Source organism: Salvia miltiorrhiza, unplaced genomic scaffold (genome assembly GCF_028751815.1).
Source record: "Salvia miltiorrhiza cultivar Shanhuang (shh) unplaced genomic scaffold, IMPLAD_Smil_shh fragScaff_scaffold_79, whole genome shotgun sequence".
Lineage (NCBI taxonomy): Eukaryota > Viridiplantae > Streptophyta > Magnoliopsida > Lamiales > Lamiaceae > Salvia > Salvia miltiorrhiza.
This window is the reverse complement of record NW_026651486.1, coordinates 118,197-135,000: the sequence shown is the minus strand read 5'-3', so window position 1 is coordinate 135,000 and position 16,804 is coordinate 118,197. Positions and strand designations below refer to the sequence as shown.

The following is a 16,804-nucleotide window of genomic DNA, read 5'->3' as shown; positions in this document are numbered from 1 at the left end:
TTAAATTGAATTAAAGATCTTCTGGTAATCTTTAATTTAACATCCATATTGAATATTTTTCAGGAATCAAAGTTAATGATTTTTAGAAAATAATGAAAATAGGAAAAAACAAAAAAAAAGGAGAAGAAAGAGAAAAATTGTTGGAGAAAATTGAGAAAATAAAGGGAGAGAGAAAATATGACGTCAAAAATTTCACGTTAAAACTATTCTTTTATATTATATAGGTGGAAATAATAAGGCAGTGTTTGTGTATATTTCTAGCAATAATCTTCAAAAGTTAATATTGTACCTTGAAACTTATATAGAATAGGAGAAAGAGAGGTGAGACTGGAGAGAAAATTAATTTACTATGGAATTTTAACTTTTATATTTTAAATTTATCTTTTATATAATATATATCAAATTAAAGCTCTTTTAAATTTATTATTTTTAATATTTTATTAGTAACCAAATGGCAAAATCTTTAGGAGAAAAATGAGAAGAAAAAACAAGGGGAAAAAATACAAAAAAAAAATCTAAAACGTGAAAAATTTGTTAGAAACTTAGAATTGAATGAAACAAATTATTGAAAAGCTTCATAATTTTTAGATATAAAAATTGTCTTTATTAATTATTATTGCAAAAATTGAAATTAAAATTTGAGTATTTAATATACTAGTAATATAGATATAGAGGTTGATTTTGGAGGTAGATGACTCACATAGTTAGCCTTGAGGCATCCGAGGGCTTTGTCGAAGATACGAGAAGGAGAAATGCCTATGATTCCGGTTTGAGGAAAGAAGTGATCCGTCTCCCCTTCGCCTTCTGCTTTCGGCAAATACTGCTCCGCGACTACACCTGCAGCGCCTAGCTCCGGATAATCATACGCCCTTCCTGTTACAAAATAAATATAAAACTCAGCATTTACCTTCAACCACCTCCACTAAGCTTACACACTTATACCAAGTTTGCAACTGCAAACAACGACGTAAACCACAAGTGGAACGAGAAGGCAACGACGAGGGGATGCTGAGAATCCCATCTCAAAAACGACGTGCTTCAAAACACTCAAGGGAAGAGTCATGAAGCACTATATATAGCTATGAATCACACAAACTGTTTCATTTTCTAGTTGCCACAACTACCCAAAAACACATGTTCGTATCCGACTAGATATAAGTAATTAATTATCATAAGCAGAAACATAGAAAATAAATCAAGTAAAAGAGTGAAGTATAGGTAATCTGCTGCAAATTATGGTCATACCTTAAAAGGAGGATGGTTGGGCAGATCACACCAACTTTGACATACTTTTTTGTTTAAGGGCAAGAAATCAAACCTGCACACAAAAACTTGTGGTACAAGTAATGATCTAATATGAGTGACACTCCAACTTCTATACACTCGACGTTCATACCCTATTTAGCAAAGGCAAAACCAGTAGTATTCACAGATTTTTGGTAGAACCATGAAGTGTCGAAACATGACATGACAAGCCAACAGCAACATATGCAACCTAGAAGCGAGTTGGAGCTTCAAGCAGAATCCTTCAAGAATTCTGTTTTCATCAATCGAGTGCAAGAGTTTCCCGACAGACATAAATGTCCTGACCACATATGGAGAAAGAATCAGTACCTTCTACACTCTACACCATACAAGCTTTACATATTCATATACTAAAGCAGTATTGTACAGTATCCAGCGAATGTCAAAATATCGACTGCTAGTCATACACGTGTAGTTATACACACAAGTCTAGAATCGAAACTGAGAAGTACTTACAGCAGGTATGTTCCGTTCTGTCTAACGAAAGCAAGAATATGCACCAGTAAGAAAAAGCAAATGCTCCACAAATAACAAGCATTATTCATTAACCTCATCCGAAACTCTTGACATTTCAATCAACAAAAATAGTGAAACAACTCGGGTTTTCTGACAATGCTTAGTTGTGAATTCCTACTAGTTTACAGATTTATTGAGTTCAAGTAGCTTCATTCAACCTCATGTGCATTAATCTCATAGATGCGGAAAAAAATAAAAATAGATAACTAACTAAAGAGCCGTGTTGAACTGGCATCAAGTACTGTCAAGCCCTTCTATTTCGACTTCAACCATGCATCTCGGGCTGTCCACAAACTAATCACACATACAAGACAACAACTGTGTCATGGGTGGTTTGTGTCTATACCAGCACTTGACAGAGCAACGGAAATTTGTTCATCTCTTTGATAAAACAATCAGCCAACCAATGCGTCAGATACGGAAGGAACAGGTTTCAGAGTCAGTCCCTTCTCTTTATAGTTCAACCATATGTCTATGGCTTCTTCAGACCTCCCTGACTTGACAAAGGCATCAATAAATGAGTTGCACGTATAAGCATCAGGCATACATCCATTCATCTCCATTGAAGTTAACAGAACCTTCGCCTCATGAAATCTCGCGCACTCACACAATGCATTGATAAATGCAACGTATGTAAAATTGTCAGGGCGCAAGCCCAGCGTTAGCATGCTTTTCAGAAGCCTTTGGGCCTTATCAATCTCACGGTCCCTACAATACTTCTGGATTAGAGCATTAAATGTATAAATATCAGGGTGTATTCCATCACTCTGCATCTTTCTCAGTAATCTCATTGCTTTAGAAACATTCCCGGATAAGCACAACGAACGAATTAGACTATTATACGTGACAGCATTGGGAGCGACTCCCCACTCCAGCATCTCTAAGAAACAATCAAAAGCATCAACAGTTCGATTAACCTGGCAAAGGCCATCAATTATCGAACTGAAGGTGAACACGTCTGGCTTAAAACCATGATCAAAAAGCATCATCAGCATTTCTCGCGCCTTGAGTACATCCCTCGACTTGCAATGCCCTGCAATAAGGGTGTTAAAAGTAACAACATTAGGGAAGACACCTTCTTTCCTCATCATCCCTAAAGTTTCTGTTGCTCTATTCATCATTTCAGCTTTGCAAAAGCAGTCAATTACCATATTATATGAGAACACGCTGCTGACAAGTCCTTCCTCGAATATCCATCTTATATATTCATTGCCCTTGTTTTCTTTTATTGATTTGTACAATGCTTCCACAAGTGTTAAACAAGTGCATAAATCAACCTCCACTCTTCTCTTGATGAAATGCTCGAATATCTGGCACGTTTCCTCAATATCCAATCCTTTGATTAAACAAATCATTGCTATGTTAGCTGTTGAACTGTCGGGAACATAACCCCGTGCATCAGCTTTCCTAAAAAACTCAGCTGCCTGCTTTGCTAAAGAATTATCACAAAGGTGATATATTACACTATCAAAAACCACTTTAGGCAGATCGAGCTCACTATCCACCCATCTTGACAACAACCTAAAAGCTTCAACCGGGGAGACAGATGTAAAAACACCATTGATCAGTGATCGATATGTTGCTTCATTTGGGCTAACTTTCCTAGCCTTCATCGTCTCAAGAAGCCTAAACGCCTCATCTATACTTCTAGCCTTGATATATCCATCCATCAAGATGGTGTACGTGAACACATTAGGCGAATATCCCAAAATCTCCATCTGTTTCACCAGCCGAAGGGCCTCCCCCATCACACCCGCCTTACAAACCCCATGAATGAGGATGTTATACGTATATCTATCCGGGACACAGCTATCCACCTCCATTTGCTGAAACTTAAGGTAAGCCAAATCGAGCGAATTGGACTTCACCAGGCCATCTATGACAGCATTATACAACCTCGTGTTGGGACTAATCCCCAGATAAGAAACCTGCTCAAAAACCTCAGAGCAGTACTTTGCCAACCCCAATCTTCCCCAACTACCAATTAACACGCAAAGCAACTCCTCACTCACTCGACAACCCGAGTTTCGAATGTCATGTATCAAATCAGCAGATAGCAAGACCGGACCTTTCCTATAAAGGGCATTGCCTAAAGCACACCGAATCATTTGATTCTTAGCAAGAGAAGCACTAAAATTAGTAACCCAAACGTAAAATCGCAACGCGCATACAACATTTTCTTGATTCTGCAACACACTAACCACTATCGGTGCACTCAAATTACCCCTGGTAGCATCAAACTCATGATTTAGCAGCAAAAACCAGTCTTTTCTGGACAGAATTTCAGCCAAGTAGCCGTGATCAACAACCCTAGAGTTTAATCTTTGGTCACGATCAGAAATGTGAGATTTGGGAGCTGAAAATGAAGCAGAGCCCGAAGCGCTGAATTCCGCTGCAGAAACTACGCGATTTTGGGTGGATTTCAGTTTTGTGGGCGACGGATTTCTGGGTTTTTGCGGGAACTGAATTTTTGCTGCGAGATTTTGAATTTGAGGTGCAACCCTAGAAGCCAAAGATGAAAGCTGTCTCATAGGGAAATTCGGCAATGGAAGGAATTTGCTTCTTTGATTGAAGATGTTTTTCAATTAAAATTGAACCGGTTTTCGTTAATTCGAACCTGTAAACAGAAAATAAAGAATTTCCCAACCGAGAGGCTGGAGCTGGATCCCTACCTTGACGAGCCCCGCCCCATTGCCAAATAAATAAAAAACAACAAATATTTAAAATATCCAATTTTCGAAAAATTTAAAGTCGTCGAACTACGGGTCAACCGGACCAAAGCGTGCCCATAGATGCTCAACCAAATCATCGCGGAGGCGAGCATGCAGTCGTGCATCCTTCAAGCTTGCATTCCGTGCCAAATAGGCGTCGAACTCCGGTGGTGCTCCGGAATTGAATTGTGTTTGAGGAGGAGAACTTGGTCCCTCGCCGCCGTCACCGTCAAAATTACTTGCATTTCCACCTTCATCTTCAATGATCATGTTGTGCAATATGATGCATGCAAACATGATCGAACTCATTTGCTCCGCCTTCCACAAACGCGGCGGTCCTCTGATTATACCCCACCGAGCCTGAAGAACACCGAAAGCTCGTTCCACATCCTTCCTTGCAGCTTCTTGCATCACCTTGAACCTCCGCTTCTTCTCATCGTTCGGAAACTGGAAGCTCTTCACGAACACCGGCCAGTCCGGATAGATGCCGTCTGTTAAGTAGTATCCTCGAGTGTGGTGAGAATTGTTGGCGAGGAAGTGCACAGCCGCTTCATGCCCCGCTAAAACATCGTTGAATAGCGTGGACTGATGGAGCACGTTGATGTCGTTGTTGGACCCAGCGACTCCAAATAATGCATGCCAGATCCACAAATCTTGTGAAGCAACGGCCTCTAATATAATTGTTGGCTCGCCTTGATCCCCTCGAGTGTAGGCGCCGTGCCAAGCCACGGGGCAATTCTTCCATCCCCAATGCATGCAGTCTAGGCTCCCCAACATTCTCGGGAACCCATGGCAGGCTTCGTGCATTGTAGTGATGCGTTGCACATCGGCAGCTGTTGGCCGCCTCAAATACGTGCCGCCAAAGATACGAACAACGGCCTTGCAGAATTTCTTCAAGCATTCCAACGCCGTCGTCTCTCCTATACAGAGATATTCGTCACAACAATCAGCAGCAGTTCCGTATGCCAATTGTCGAACTGCGGCAGTGCACTTCTGGATCGGGGAGAAGCTTAAGTGGCCAATAGCATCCGGACGTTGTTGGAAGTGAGGATCGACTTCTAGCGCATTGACAATGCGTAGAAACAACTCCCGGCTCATGCGAAATCGACGGCGAAAGAATTGTGGCCCATAAACAGGATCGACAGAAAAATAATCGCGATGGAGGCGCTCGGCTTCACTTTCACGGTCACGACGAACCACTATCCGCTTCTTCCTCGGGCGTGGTGGAGGTGGATCGAAACGATATGAACTTGCCACTGTCATAAAATTCACAACACATCTCATAAAAAATAAATCGGGGGCTTGAGTAGGATCGGGAAGAGGAGGAAGTTGTGCGGGATCAACATGAACTTCTTCGTCGGATGAAGAATTTGAGGAAGAAGAATTGGTGGATGAAGACATTTTCTTTAAGAATTGAAGAGAAAATGAGTAGTTTGATATAGTGTTTGTGATTGAGGAGGAAGGGGATATGTGATTATATATAGGTGAAAAAGAAAAAAAATATATTAAAATTGGCCAAATTCGACCGTTGAGAAGGCAACGGTCATTTGACCGTTTATTTTTTTTTAATTACGGAAATGGGGCGCGTGTAGCACACCCATCTCCTTCGCTCCACCTTCGCAGCAGGAGCGTTCCATCGCTCCACCTCCATTGCACCCGGGTGCGGCATCGGTTGCGGGTGCGATAGATCGGGATCGATCCCGGCTTCGCACCCGCCGATGTTGATGCTCTAAGTTGGTTGCTTCAAAAAAAAACACACATAAATTGGTTCATAGTCTTTCAGCATGCAAGCGTATTTGGGTTTTTATCAACAATGGAGATTACTCAGGTTTCAGATCACATGTTTATCTCATTTTTATGTATTGTGAAACGAGATAGTAACATAGAGAAGAGAGAGAGTTGGGGGTGCTGTGTCATTGTTGTTGGTTTAAATTCTGCATATTCTTTCATGTTCGTGTAGCTGATGTAAAGTGTACATTCTTGCATTGACTAATGAAAAGATTAAAGCTCTCATGTGCATGTAGATTATTAGATCGAACCACATAAAATCAGTGTCTTCATTGTTGTTTTAATTTCTCTGTTTCATGTATGAACTTTGTTCTTGTTTAGAGTTTGTGATTTTCTTGAATTCTTAAGTTCTGTTTTGAGTTCAAATAGAGTCTAAATCATAATAATTGACGCCGTCTAGCGAAAAGTAAATATCACGGTGAAAGTCAAAAGGAAGCGATCAATCTAACACAAAATCAATTGATGAAAGTATCATAACGACTGCTAAGTTCGATATGAAAAAATTTACAGAGTAAAATGACTTCGCACTATGGAGATTAAAGATGAAGGCTATCTTAACCCAACATAGTCTAATGGGTGCGATGGATAGCAAGCGAATGAGGAAGATAAGGAAAAACATCTATAGATTATGCAAAAGGCACATAGTGTTATCATATTTTGTCTTGGAAATAAAGTATTGCGTGAAATAGCTAGGGATGAAACTGCAGCATGGGTTTGGACTAAGCTAGAGTCCCTATACATGACAAAGTCACTAACAAATAAACTTTACACGAAAAAGAGATTGTATTCATACAAGATGACAGATGACAAGAGCATTCTTGATCAATTAGATTAACTCACTATGGCAGTGGAGATCTTAAAGATATTGAAGTAAGTCTTGGGGATGAAGATAAGGTTATCCTAGTGCTAAATGTCTTTCCAAGATCTTTTGATAATCTCAAGGTTGCGATGATCTAGAGTAGAGAAACCTCTATCACACTTAAGAAAAGTGCATAATGCACTAACATCGAAGGAGCTACAGAAGGCAGTTGAGACCAAGACTGGAGCTGCAAATGAAAGTTTAAACATGAAGAGTAAATTCACAAAAGGAAATAACAAAAAGCATTGGAATGAAAACAATAAGTCTGGAAATTCTAAGGCTAAAGAGGATAATAAGAAAGAAACCAGAATATGTCACTTTTGCAAAAAACCAGACGATATAAAAAAAATATTGTTATAGTTGGAAGAAGAAACAAGAACAAAAGACTACAACAACCACTGGCATAGCAGACATTGCATAACAATGTCAAGAAACATAAGCTCTCAATATCCTTACTGATATCACACACTTTTCCATGATTTTTAATGTTCTTAAGATGTCAATTTTATAGGAAATTGAGTGTTTGATGATTGTTTTGTACTTAAATTATTTTATCTTGTGAAATATGATACTTGTTCGTACTTTGATAAAAACTACAGAAATATATATTGAAGTTGAATTTGGAGATATGTTCTTAATAAGAGTTCGTGGGTGCAAACGGATCGCAAATTAGAGTTCAAACAAGAAAATATGGCCGAAACAAGAAAGTCGCACGCAGTAGTGGAATTGTGGCGATCAGGTGGAGACCGCCCACTCAAGAAGGATTTTTTGCTTGGAAGCGGCGACCTGGCGGCAGTCGCCAGCCGTGGTCGCCGCGTGTCCGTCTTTTTCTCGGTTTCTGTATTTTTTTCATGTTTTTTGGAATTTTTATACTGTGTTTTTCCATGTGCCTATAAATAGTCTTTTTGTTGACCTATTAGACACTCTTCTACACCTCTTTTCTCCCTCTTTTTCATATGTTCCAATTTTAGACTTAGAACTTTATAAGTTTTCATAATTTATTTTCTGCAAGACTTCAAGATTCAAGATGTTCATTCAAGATTATTTTCAGGTTTGATCTATTTTATTTATTTTAGTTGAATTCGAGTTTTAAAACTAGATTTCACAATTATAAATAATTATGATAACAAATATTTTAGTTTTACTATCTATTTTGGACATTTTAAAAATCCAATCTTAAATTTTCGTCGCTATTCTCGATTTATTCTTGCATTTTTATTTTATTTTTAGAAAAATATGATCAATAATGGTTCCTCATTCTTCCCATTGATGACTCGAACCCCCAACCTATTAGTTGGAGGGAAAGTGTCTTACCAACTGAGCTACGCTTCGTTGTCTTATTCTTGGCAAGTTGGCTGTTGGCGACTTCTTTTTTAAAGTAGAATTATTCTATGTTGGGACACAAAAAGATATATCCAACCTCCTGGTTTTGATGATACCAAAACTGATAGAAAGTCTCTTCTAGACTGATATTCTCTTTATGGACTTAAGTGTTTTAGTCCTATCTAGTTTAGACTGGAGCGGCAAAGACTGAAGACCAACATCTAAAGACACCTGACTAAAGATTGAAGACTAAAGTTGAAAGAAGCTAGACTAAAGAATTACAGACGCTTGACTGATGAACGATGTGATCTCTGATCAGCCGAATCAACTGAACGATACGCACTAAAGATGCAGATACTGGAAAAGCATCAAGGACACTATCTCAGCCGGAATATTCAACTGATGAACTTTAAGCTGAATACTCTCTCTGACTAACTGGCGGTTCGAAGACTGATACGTTGGAAAGCTTCAGTCAGTCTCTCAAGAAACTGAAGTAGTCAACAATTGTACTTGGTGCAATTAATGCTAAGGACAGAAGCATTAAAAGCCGAAGATAGGAGATCGGCCTTCCTGATACAAAGCTTCTATTGCTGTGTCACATCGGCCTGCAACACCATCTCCAAGAAAGAAGACTTTACTTCTTTCAGAAAGGATATCAGAAGATTGAAGACTTGAGCCCAAATTCAAAGTTATCTCACAACGGCAAATTTATGAAGACAATCTCCACTAACTGATCTATTCAAGACTTTGCCTATAAATAGGTTCAACATCCAAGTTTAATCTTCACCGATTCAAACACATCCTGCTGAACCTCTGCCAAATCCACAAGTCAGCCTACTCATACTTATCCATAGTTTGAATCGAAAAAGAGAATACACCAAGCCAAAAATCAGTCATCTGATTACATATATTCTCTTAGAACCTCTAGGCATTCCTTTGTAAATCATAAGCCTAGATGTCAATTACAGAGAGCATGTTCTCTGTAATCTAGTTGGTAGTACAAAGCCCTTTTCAACCGAGCGAAAATAGTGTTTGAGTGATAGAGTCTTAGACGGTTGTCTAAACTCGAAGAGTTCTCAGCCCCGCAAGCAAGACGAGTGAAGTCTTAGCAAACCTGCGAGATTGAGAAAAGAGACGAGAAGTTCAACCCAGTGTGTTGGCACTGAAACGGTAGTTTTAGTTGTAAGGTTTGTTGTGCACCCGTAAGCACAAGCCTAGTGGTTGTCACTCTAACCAGCTGACCGTGAATGTAGAATATTGATCTGAACCACGTAAAATTCTCTGTGTTCTTTATTGCTTTCAGTTGTTACTTTTCTTTTATGCTCTCAATCTTTACTTCAACTGAAACCGGTATAATTGAAAAAGAGAAATCTGAAACCTGACAACCCAACCTTCAAAAGGCTATTTTGTAAAAGATCATTTTATTCCGCTACGTGTGTTATTGATTGAACTGACAAATCTTTGATTTGTTCGTGAGATTCATAACACCTATCTGATTTTACTAACACTAGACTAAAGCAAAATTGGATCAATTGTTTATTGATATGTTTTTTGAACTGAACCTTTATCAAATTCAGTTTAGGGCTCACTCTCATTTCTCATTTTAAAAATATATTTAAAAAAAAAATCTTAAACGGAATATAATGAACAACAAAAGAGGCCAACAATTTGTGTAAATTGCGACTGAACAATATTTCCAAACATATATTTTAGTGTATATATTGTGTATAAATTAAATACAGAATGGCTGGCGATTAATTAAGATGTACAAGCAGGCCTTCGAGGAGGCAATTGCTGGTGAGGAGTTCTCTGCAGAAACAATTTAAAAAAAAAAAGCAAGTTAAATATTTTTTAATATTACTTGAAAATATAAATGCCATACTACAAAGTTAAAAATTGATAATGTAACTTTACTTAAAAAAATATGAAAGGCTGTGCACCAATTTGATAAAAATTTAGAAACGCGACATTATTGAATTTTTTTTTGATATTTTCTGTTATTTTTACTTAAAATATTAAAATATTTAATTCCTTAACCTTGCTGGTAAAACGTTGAAGTGTAATACCTGTAATTTTGGTCGCAATGTCTCGATAGCAATTGTTGATTTTTGATCAATTCCTGCACCTTGCTGGTAATTTTATGCAAAAAAGAAATATAATAATAAAATGATATATAGGGGGGAGATTTATATGATTATGTAATTAACTATTCTTTAAGTTTTTATCCGAAATACTTCTTCCGTTTCATAAGAGTGTACATGATTGTCGGCAACACAGGTTTTAGTAAACATTAATTAGGTGAGTATATTATTGGTGGAAGAAGTGATCCATATTTATTAGTGTAAGAAGGGAATTAAAAAAGAAAAAAGTACACATTTATATAAAACGTATCAAAATAGCAAAGATTGCACACTTTTATAAAACGGAGAGAGCATGATTCATCATTATTTTTAATTGTCGTTACTTGAGATAAATTACCTTGCATAGAGCCCAATCTGCCGAGTCAAAGAAGGCCCGCTCATGGTCCTGAATTTAGGGCCAAAATAATTAGGTATTTATTTTAAAAGTTAAAGCCCTTTTAAAATAGCCTCAAAATGACATTTTAAGAGGTACTCGATCCTCTTTCATAACGAAAACCTAGACATATATATATATATACTTAAATAAAATATGGAATAAATGAGTAGAAATACAATTTAAAAATTAACGATATTAATAATAACTACAAGATTAATAGCAGTCCCTAATTATAATTTGAATTTAAACTACAAAGTTGAATTAAAATGGTATGAGACCGTCTTGTGGATTAAAATCCGTAAGACAAATTAAACTCCAATTTATGGCATACTAATACGCACATCCGTGCTATGCACGGCGAACATCAAAATTAAATGACGCATTTGAATAAATAAGTATAAATATTAAACAGAAATAAAACATAAATAAAATATAAATAAATATAAAATATATTTTAAAAAATAAAATAAGCACATCAATTCCTCTAAATTATTTGATAATGAAAATTAACATTACAAATCTTTATTATAGAGTATTACATGTCATAATAAATAAATAAATATTTTCATACACAAAATTTTAACGAAGAGAGAGAAAATATAATATTTTAAAGTTTTCTTAATTTATTCGTTTCAAATTCATATTTTTATTATTTTTATACCATATTAAATATTTTGTCACGATCTTATATATAATATGAATATTAAATTTTTATGCATAAATTAAATCTGAGGATGTTTAGACAATAATTAAATTGTATAAAAAAAATAGAGAAAAATTGATGGGAGAAGAAAGAGAAGAAAAAGGGAGGACGGGCAGGGGGATGAATGGGAAAAACTCCTAATTTATACTATATTATATAGATTTATAACTTACTGACATCCAATTGACTTTGTTTCTAGATTTTTACTTATCTTACATATTTTAATTCATAATTCATAAGACTGACATCCAATTGTCTTTGTTTCTAGATTTTTGCTTATCTTACATATTTTAATTCATAATTCATAAGACGAACTCATACAAGAATCTCTTTTAAACAATTTATAAATTAAAAATACAATTTTAACGACTACTTCATCTTGTTTTTTTCAACCCCAATAATGCCTCTCTAATGCTCTCTCTTTCTCTCTCTCGGCTAGGGATGACAATGGGCAGGATCTGGACCGAATCTCATTAATATCAGATTCAGATACATTTTAATTTATGGGATCCAAATCCGCCCCAAATTCAATGGATTTGAAAATTGGGATTCAAATCCGCGGGTCCACTGGTCCAAATCCATGGATCTATTATTTTTAAATTAAATTCAAAAAAGTCACAAAATCAACAATATCTAGTTTCCATCATAAAAAAAAAATTGCACAAAACATATTCATGCAATACAAAGTCTCAACATAGAAAAATAAGTCACTAAAAATTCAAAATAAACAAATCTCAATGCTTAAGTCAATGATAACAAGTCTTCCAAATTACATTTTCTAAGAAAAAAAGTCTCCATCATCCATGATACAACTACTGTAGGAGAAACTAGGGTTTCTTTTAAGACATAGTGTATTATTTTTAAGATCTTAAGATGTAGCAGAACGCAAAATATCATTTTACCAATTTTAATTTAGAAAAACTTACTTATGTTGAAGTTACAATAATTAATATAGTTAATAACATTTTATATGCAATAGAAACATCGAGAAAGCAATATGAAATTTTAACAAAATCAAGAATTCAAATAAAGTGCGAGAGAGCATAATGAGAGAGAAAGAAAGTGTAGTGTGAGATGAGAGAGCAAAATATAAAAAGCGAGCACAATACAATTAAACTTTTTTTTTATGATCGATTAAAAATTAATATATAATAATTTTAAAATTATTACTATATTATAAATAGTGAATTTATTTTTAAAATTTAGCCACTTAACTTTGGGACCCTAGGCCTTTGCCTACTTGCTATATAGAGTGGCCGGGTCTGAGCAGCAATAGCAGACTAGCAGTATAGTAATTAAACATTCTTGTTATTATTACTAAAGTAAAAAGTACACTCACCTTTGATATTAGAGGCTTCTTTTTGGGAACAAGTCCGCCATACTTTTTATCAACCATTGCAATCTGTAATAAAAGAAAATTTCAAATAATAAATTATTTCACGTGACCAAACTACCAATTTTTTCGACTAACACATAAAATTCATGGAAGCAACCTAACAGCCTAAATAATGACAAAATAAAGGGACTAACATCCTAAATTGGAATTTAAAAATTAATTTTAGGGGTTAGGTGTCATTTGAGCTTCAACGTCCCGCCTAACTCAATTTGACTTCCATTTTGGAAAAGGGAAATTAAGCCACGAATATTCTACTTTTAATTTCAAGTATATTACCGAATTTGACTTTCTTAATTTTATCATCTTTTTAAAACCATTTGCATCTTATTAGGAGTGTCAAGTGCGACAATCTCATTAACAAAAATTAATACATATATTAAACAAATAGAACATTTGAAAGGGGAATTTCTGAGTGTTCACATTAATTTGTTGACAGGCTAACCACCATCAAAATTAATCAAAGGCATGCAACAAGTCTATGCCGACATTAAATTTTATGTATAGTCGAGTAAATTAAATTATTACTATTATTTTAGACATATATTTAAATTAATTAAAATCTTAAAGAGTCAGTGGCTGAAAAATGCTATCTTGTAACAATCAAATAACTCAAGAATTGAACTATCGAATTTTATGGACCACTATGTTGCTAGAGGTAGACCATATTGCACGTGAACACCTCCAAAAAGAAAAAAGAAAAATCTATATCTTTATTCCATTTTGTTTCTCACTATTCGAAAAAGTTCTCATGTGAATATTCTATATCACTATAGATGTCATAATATAAATTCAACTTTTTTATATCACAATCACATAGTATTAAATCAGGAAGTCTCTTATACCGATGATCACACGATGTAGATTAGTCACATACTGTAATAAAATACTTTGTGTACAAAAGAATTTGTGTTAAATTGTGTATTGCACACAAATGTGACGAGTTTAGATTAAATTTCTCGTGATGCATGTAAATATAGCATGTATGCATATTACACTAATTCTATTCTATAAAACTAAATTATAATAATAAATCCGCTGGCAAAAATCCTATTATAGCCCATTGGAAGTTTACCTTTTGTATTTTGTGTTTAGAACATTGACTATAATGGCCTAAAAGGAAAATAACAATTTTAGGTGTGACACGATCATCGTAAGCATCGTATTGTTTCAATGAGATGAAATACGACATTGAAAAAATTAATGAGAATTTTGTAAGAAGTTACCTCATGATCATGTTGGGAAGAAGCATTATACTGTTCACTTCTCTTGTAATCCTCCATGAGACTGCCTGTCAATTGTGTGTGTGTGTGTGTGAAAGAGAAAGAGAGAGAAGAAACAATACAGAAACAGAGGAGCTTTGAGAAATGGGCATTGGAAACGGATTGAACTAAGTATAAGACGGAATTCTTATTTCATTAATTTTATATATTTGAAAAAGGGAAAGAATATGAAATAACAACAGGAAAATTCCAACCATACAGTCAAACAAAAAAACCAAAAAGATAAAATAAAATTATACATTTAAAAAATAAAAATTCCGAGAAAGAAGAAGAGAATCGACATTACCTTGATGTAGAGGAAAGGAGAGAAGCAAGCAAAGAGAGAGAAAGAGAGAGACGATGGAAACAAAACAAAAATATATACAAGCGTGTGTGTGTGTGTGTGTGTGAAGGCGGATTTGTTAAGAGGATTGAGTTAAAGGGTAAGACAATATTAGACATGAATATACTAGTATTTTATTTTTATTTTTGTTTTGAGAAAATGGTATTTTAATTTAATTTATCAAACACGCAAATATGTGTGTGCGTATAATATGTGGCATATCCGCATATCTAGAAATATTCTTTATACATGGATACATATTTTGTGCCATGTAAAAAATAACCATTTTGACACCTACCGAATTGCAAATAAATCCATGATTAATGACGGATATATAAAATAAAAGATTAATTCTATATTGGAAATGTATAATTAATTTGAGTGTAGCAAAAAATACACATTCAAATCCATGATTTATTACGTGGTATATATAGAAAAATATATTTCCAAATTCACACCTACTAATATGCGCATATGTGTGTGAAATTTATTATAACAAGGTTGAGAGGGTTGGCTAATATTGGTTAGGGTAAAAGTTAGATTATAGTTAAGGGTGTTAGGACATCAACATCAATTGGAGCCTTAGCCTAACACGAACCCTACAATTTTTGGACAGCCTAATCTTCTTCACGCCGACACGTCATCTCAATACATTTTTTTTAGTATCACTAATACGCGTATATTAAAATTAAATGATATATTTAAATATATATATATATATATATATTTAAATATATCATTTAATTTTAATATACGCGTATTAGTGATACTAAAAAAAATGTATTGAGATGACGTGTCGGCGTGAGATCTAGGGCACGATCTGGTGCGTTTATTTTATCAATCCTATGACTGATATTGTATCTGGAGGGTGATTTTTTTTTCGCAGGGTTCGAATCCTGGAGGGAACAGAATATTTTAAATTTTGTTATTCATCAGTATATACTGCATTGTTCATCAGTATATATGTCTTATTCATTACGAATTTTTTAAATTTTATTTTTCATCAGTATATACATCTTGTTCATTAGATATACGTTTTGTTCATTAGTATTATATGTCTTATTCATTGTACTCATGTTACACGAAAAATAGGCGCGCCCCTATATATATATATATATATATATATATTAGATAAAATTAGAATATTAATTAATACAAAATAAGATTTAAAAATAAAATAAAATAATCCACATCAGTTACTCAATAAAAACACGAATTTCATCACGTAAATTTTCAATTTTATATAAAATGTAATGGTAATTATAAGTATTAAACAATTAAAAATTATATGAGAAAATTAGGATTACACAAAAAAATATCTCCTGATCACTCCCTACTTTTTTTTATCTCTCCCATTTTCGCAGCTTAACTTTTATCCTCTTTCAGCTCTTCTCTCTTTACATTCTAAAATATGGCTCTCCATTAATATTATAATTGCAAAATTATCATCAATTTAGTGGAAAATAAATTATTGAAAAACTGTGATTTCATATTATATATAGATATAGATTATCAGTTAAGTGAATATATTGGAATATTAAATTTAATAAATATTGTAATAATAATTAAATTATATATAACCTCAGTGTTTGAGTGGTGAAGGTGTCCGGAATTACTTAGGGGCTATGATGCACGGATTCTTCAAAAATTAGCATGTACGGCAAATCAAATTCTTTTAGGGTGCGATTCTCTCGGATTCTCGTTGGATTCGCACCCGATTCGCCGCGTGGCGTATCTTTTAAAATAATTTATAAAAATAAACCGGATTCGCAAATTCAATAGGCGAATTTCACGTATCTCGTGCACGAAAGGCCTACACAATGTTATTTTGATAATTTTATTTTCAGTTATGACTTATATATTGGACTAATAATATTTGAATCGTTATATTGTTGCTCAATTAACTTATATAATTGAAAATGCTTAACTTTTGGGTAAAATAAAATGTAAATGACATATAATTAATTTAAGAAAATTTAAATTGTATATATTTTATAAGCATTATATATCATAAAATTTTAATAGTTAGATGTATCATTGCCGAATCGCACCCTATAATTTTTAAAAACCCGTATCCCCGTACT

At 34.5% G+C, this 16,804-nt stretch overlaps 3 protein-coding genes across 4 annotated transcripts in view; all 3 read right to left on the bottom strand.

Moving 5' to 3' along the window:
* LOC131003136 (putative pentatricopeptide repeat-containing protein At3g16890, mitochondrial) overlaps positions 1 to 4,509 on the bottom strand; it is a 5,500-nt gene extending 991 nt beyond the window's left edge. Inside the window, exons 1-3 of one of the 2 annotated variants that reach the window (XR_009094551.1) lie at positions 2,168 to 4,509; positions 1,246 to 1,585; positions 734 to 873 (exon numbers count right to left, since the gene is read on the bottom strand). Coding sequence is in view for 1 of the 2 variants with exons in the window: in XM_057929612.1 (XP_057785595.1) it covers positions 2,217 to 4,352 (2,136 nt within the window). In the remaining variant the exon portion in view is untranslated. Of the gene's footprint in view, positions 1,586 to 2,167 lie in introns of both variants that reach the window. The other variant, XM_057929612.1, reaches the window with a different exon arrangement.
* A 71-nt stretch (positions 4,510 to 4,580) lies between these two features.
* On the bottom strand, positions 4,581 to 5,795 carry LOC131003170 (uncharacterized). Its single transcript, XM_057929652.1, has 2 exons — positions 4,883 to 5,795; positions 4,581 to 4,789 (listed from the first exon to the last, which is right to left on the bottom strand). The coding sequence occupies exons 1-2, from the start codon at positions 5,793 to 5,795 to the stop codon at positions 4,581 to 4,583; spliced, it is 1,122 nt and encodes a 373-aa protein (XP_057785635.1).
* A 4,365-nt stretch (positions 5,796 to 10,160) lies between these two features.
* LOC131003135 (uncharacterized) lies at positions 10,161 to 14,966 on the bottom strand. The gene is made up of 6 exons (XM_057929611.1): positions 14,685 to 14,966; positions 14,342 to 14,406; positions 13,062 to 13,124; positions 10,981 to 11,028; positions 10,569 to 10,631; positions 10,161 to 10,311 (listed from the first exon to the last, which is right to left on the bottom strand). Exons 2-6 carry the CDS (start codon positions 14,396 to 14,398, stop codon positions 10,261 to 10,263), a joined length of 282 nt encoding a protein of 93 aa, XP_057785594.1. The 5' UTR covers positions 14,399 to 14,406; positions 14,685 to 14,966; the 3' UTR covers positions 10,161 to 10,260.
* Between the last annotated feature and the right edge of the window lie 1,838 nt (positions 14,967 to 16,804).

Coding starts and splice junctions, on each gene's coding strand:
- LOC131003170 (XM_057929652.1), bottom strand. CDS start 5,795: ATGACAGTGGCAAGTTCATATCGTTTCGATCCACCTCCACCACGCCCG. Junction 4,790..4,882: donor TGTTCTTCAGGCTCGGTGGG/GTATAATCAGAG, acceptor TGATCATTGAAG/ATGAAGGTGGAAATGCAAGT.
- LOC131003135 (XM_057929611.1), bottom strand. CDS start 14,398: ATGGAGGATTACAAGAGAAGTGAACAGTATAATGCTTCTTCCCAACAT. Junction 11,029..13,061: donor AGAAGCCTCTAATATCAAAG/GTGAGTGTACTT, acceptor CCCTAAATTCAG/GACCATGAGCGGGCCTTCTT. Junction 10,632..10,980: donor CAGATTGGGCTCTATGCAAG/GTAATTTATCTC, acceptor TAAAATTACCAG/CAAGGTGCAGGAATTGATCA.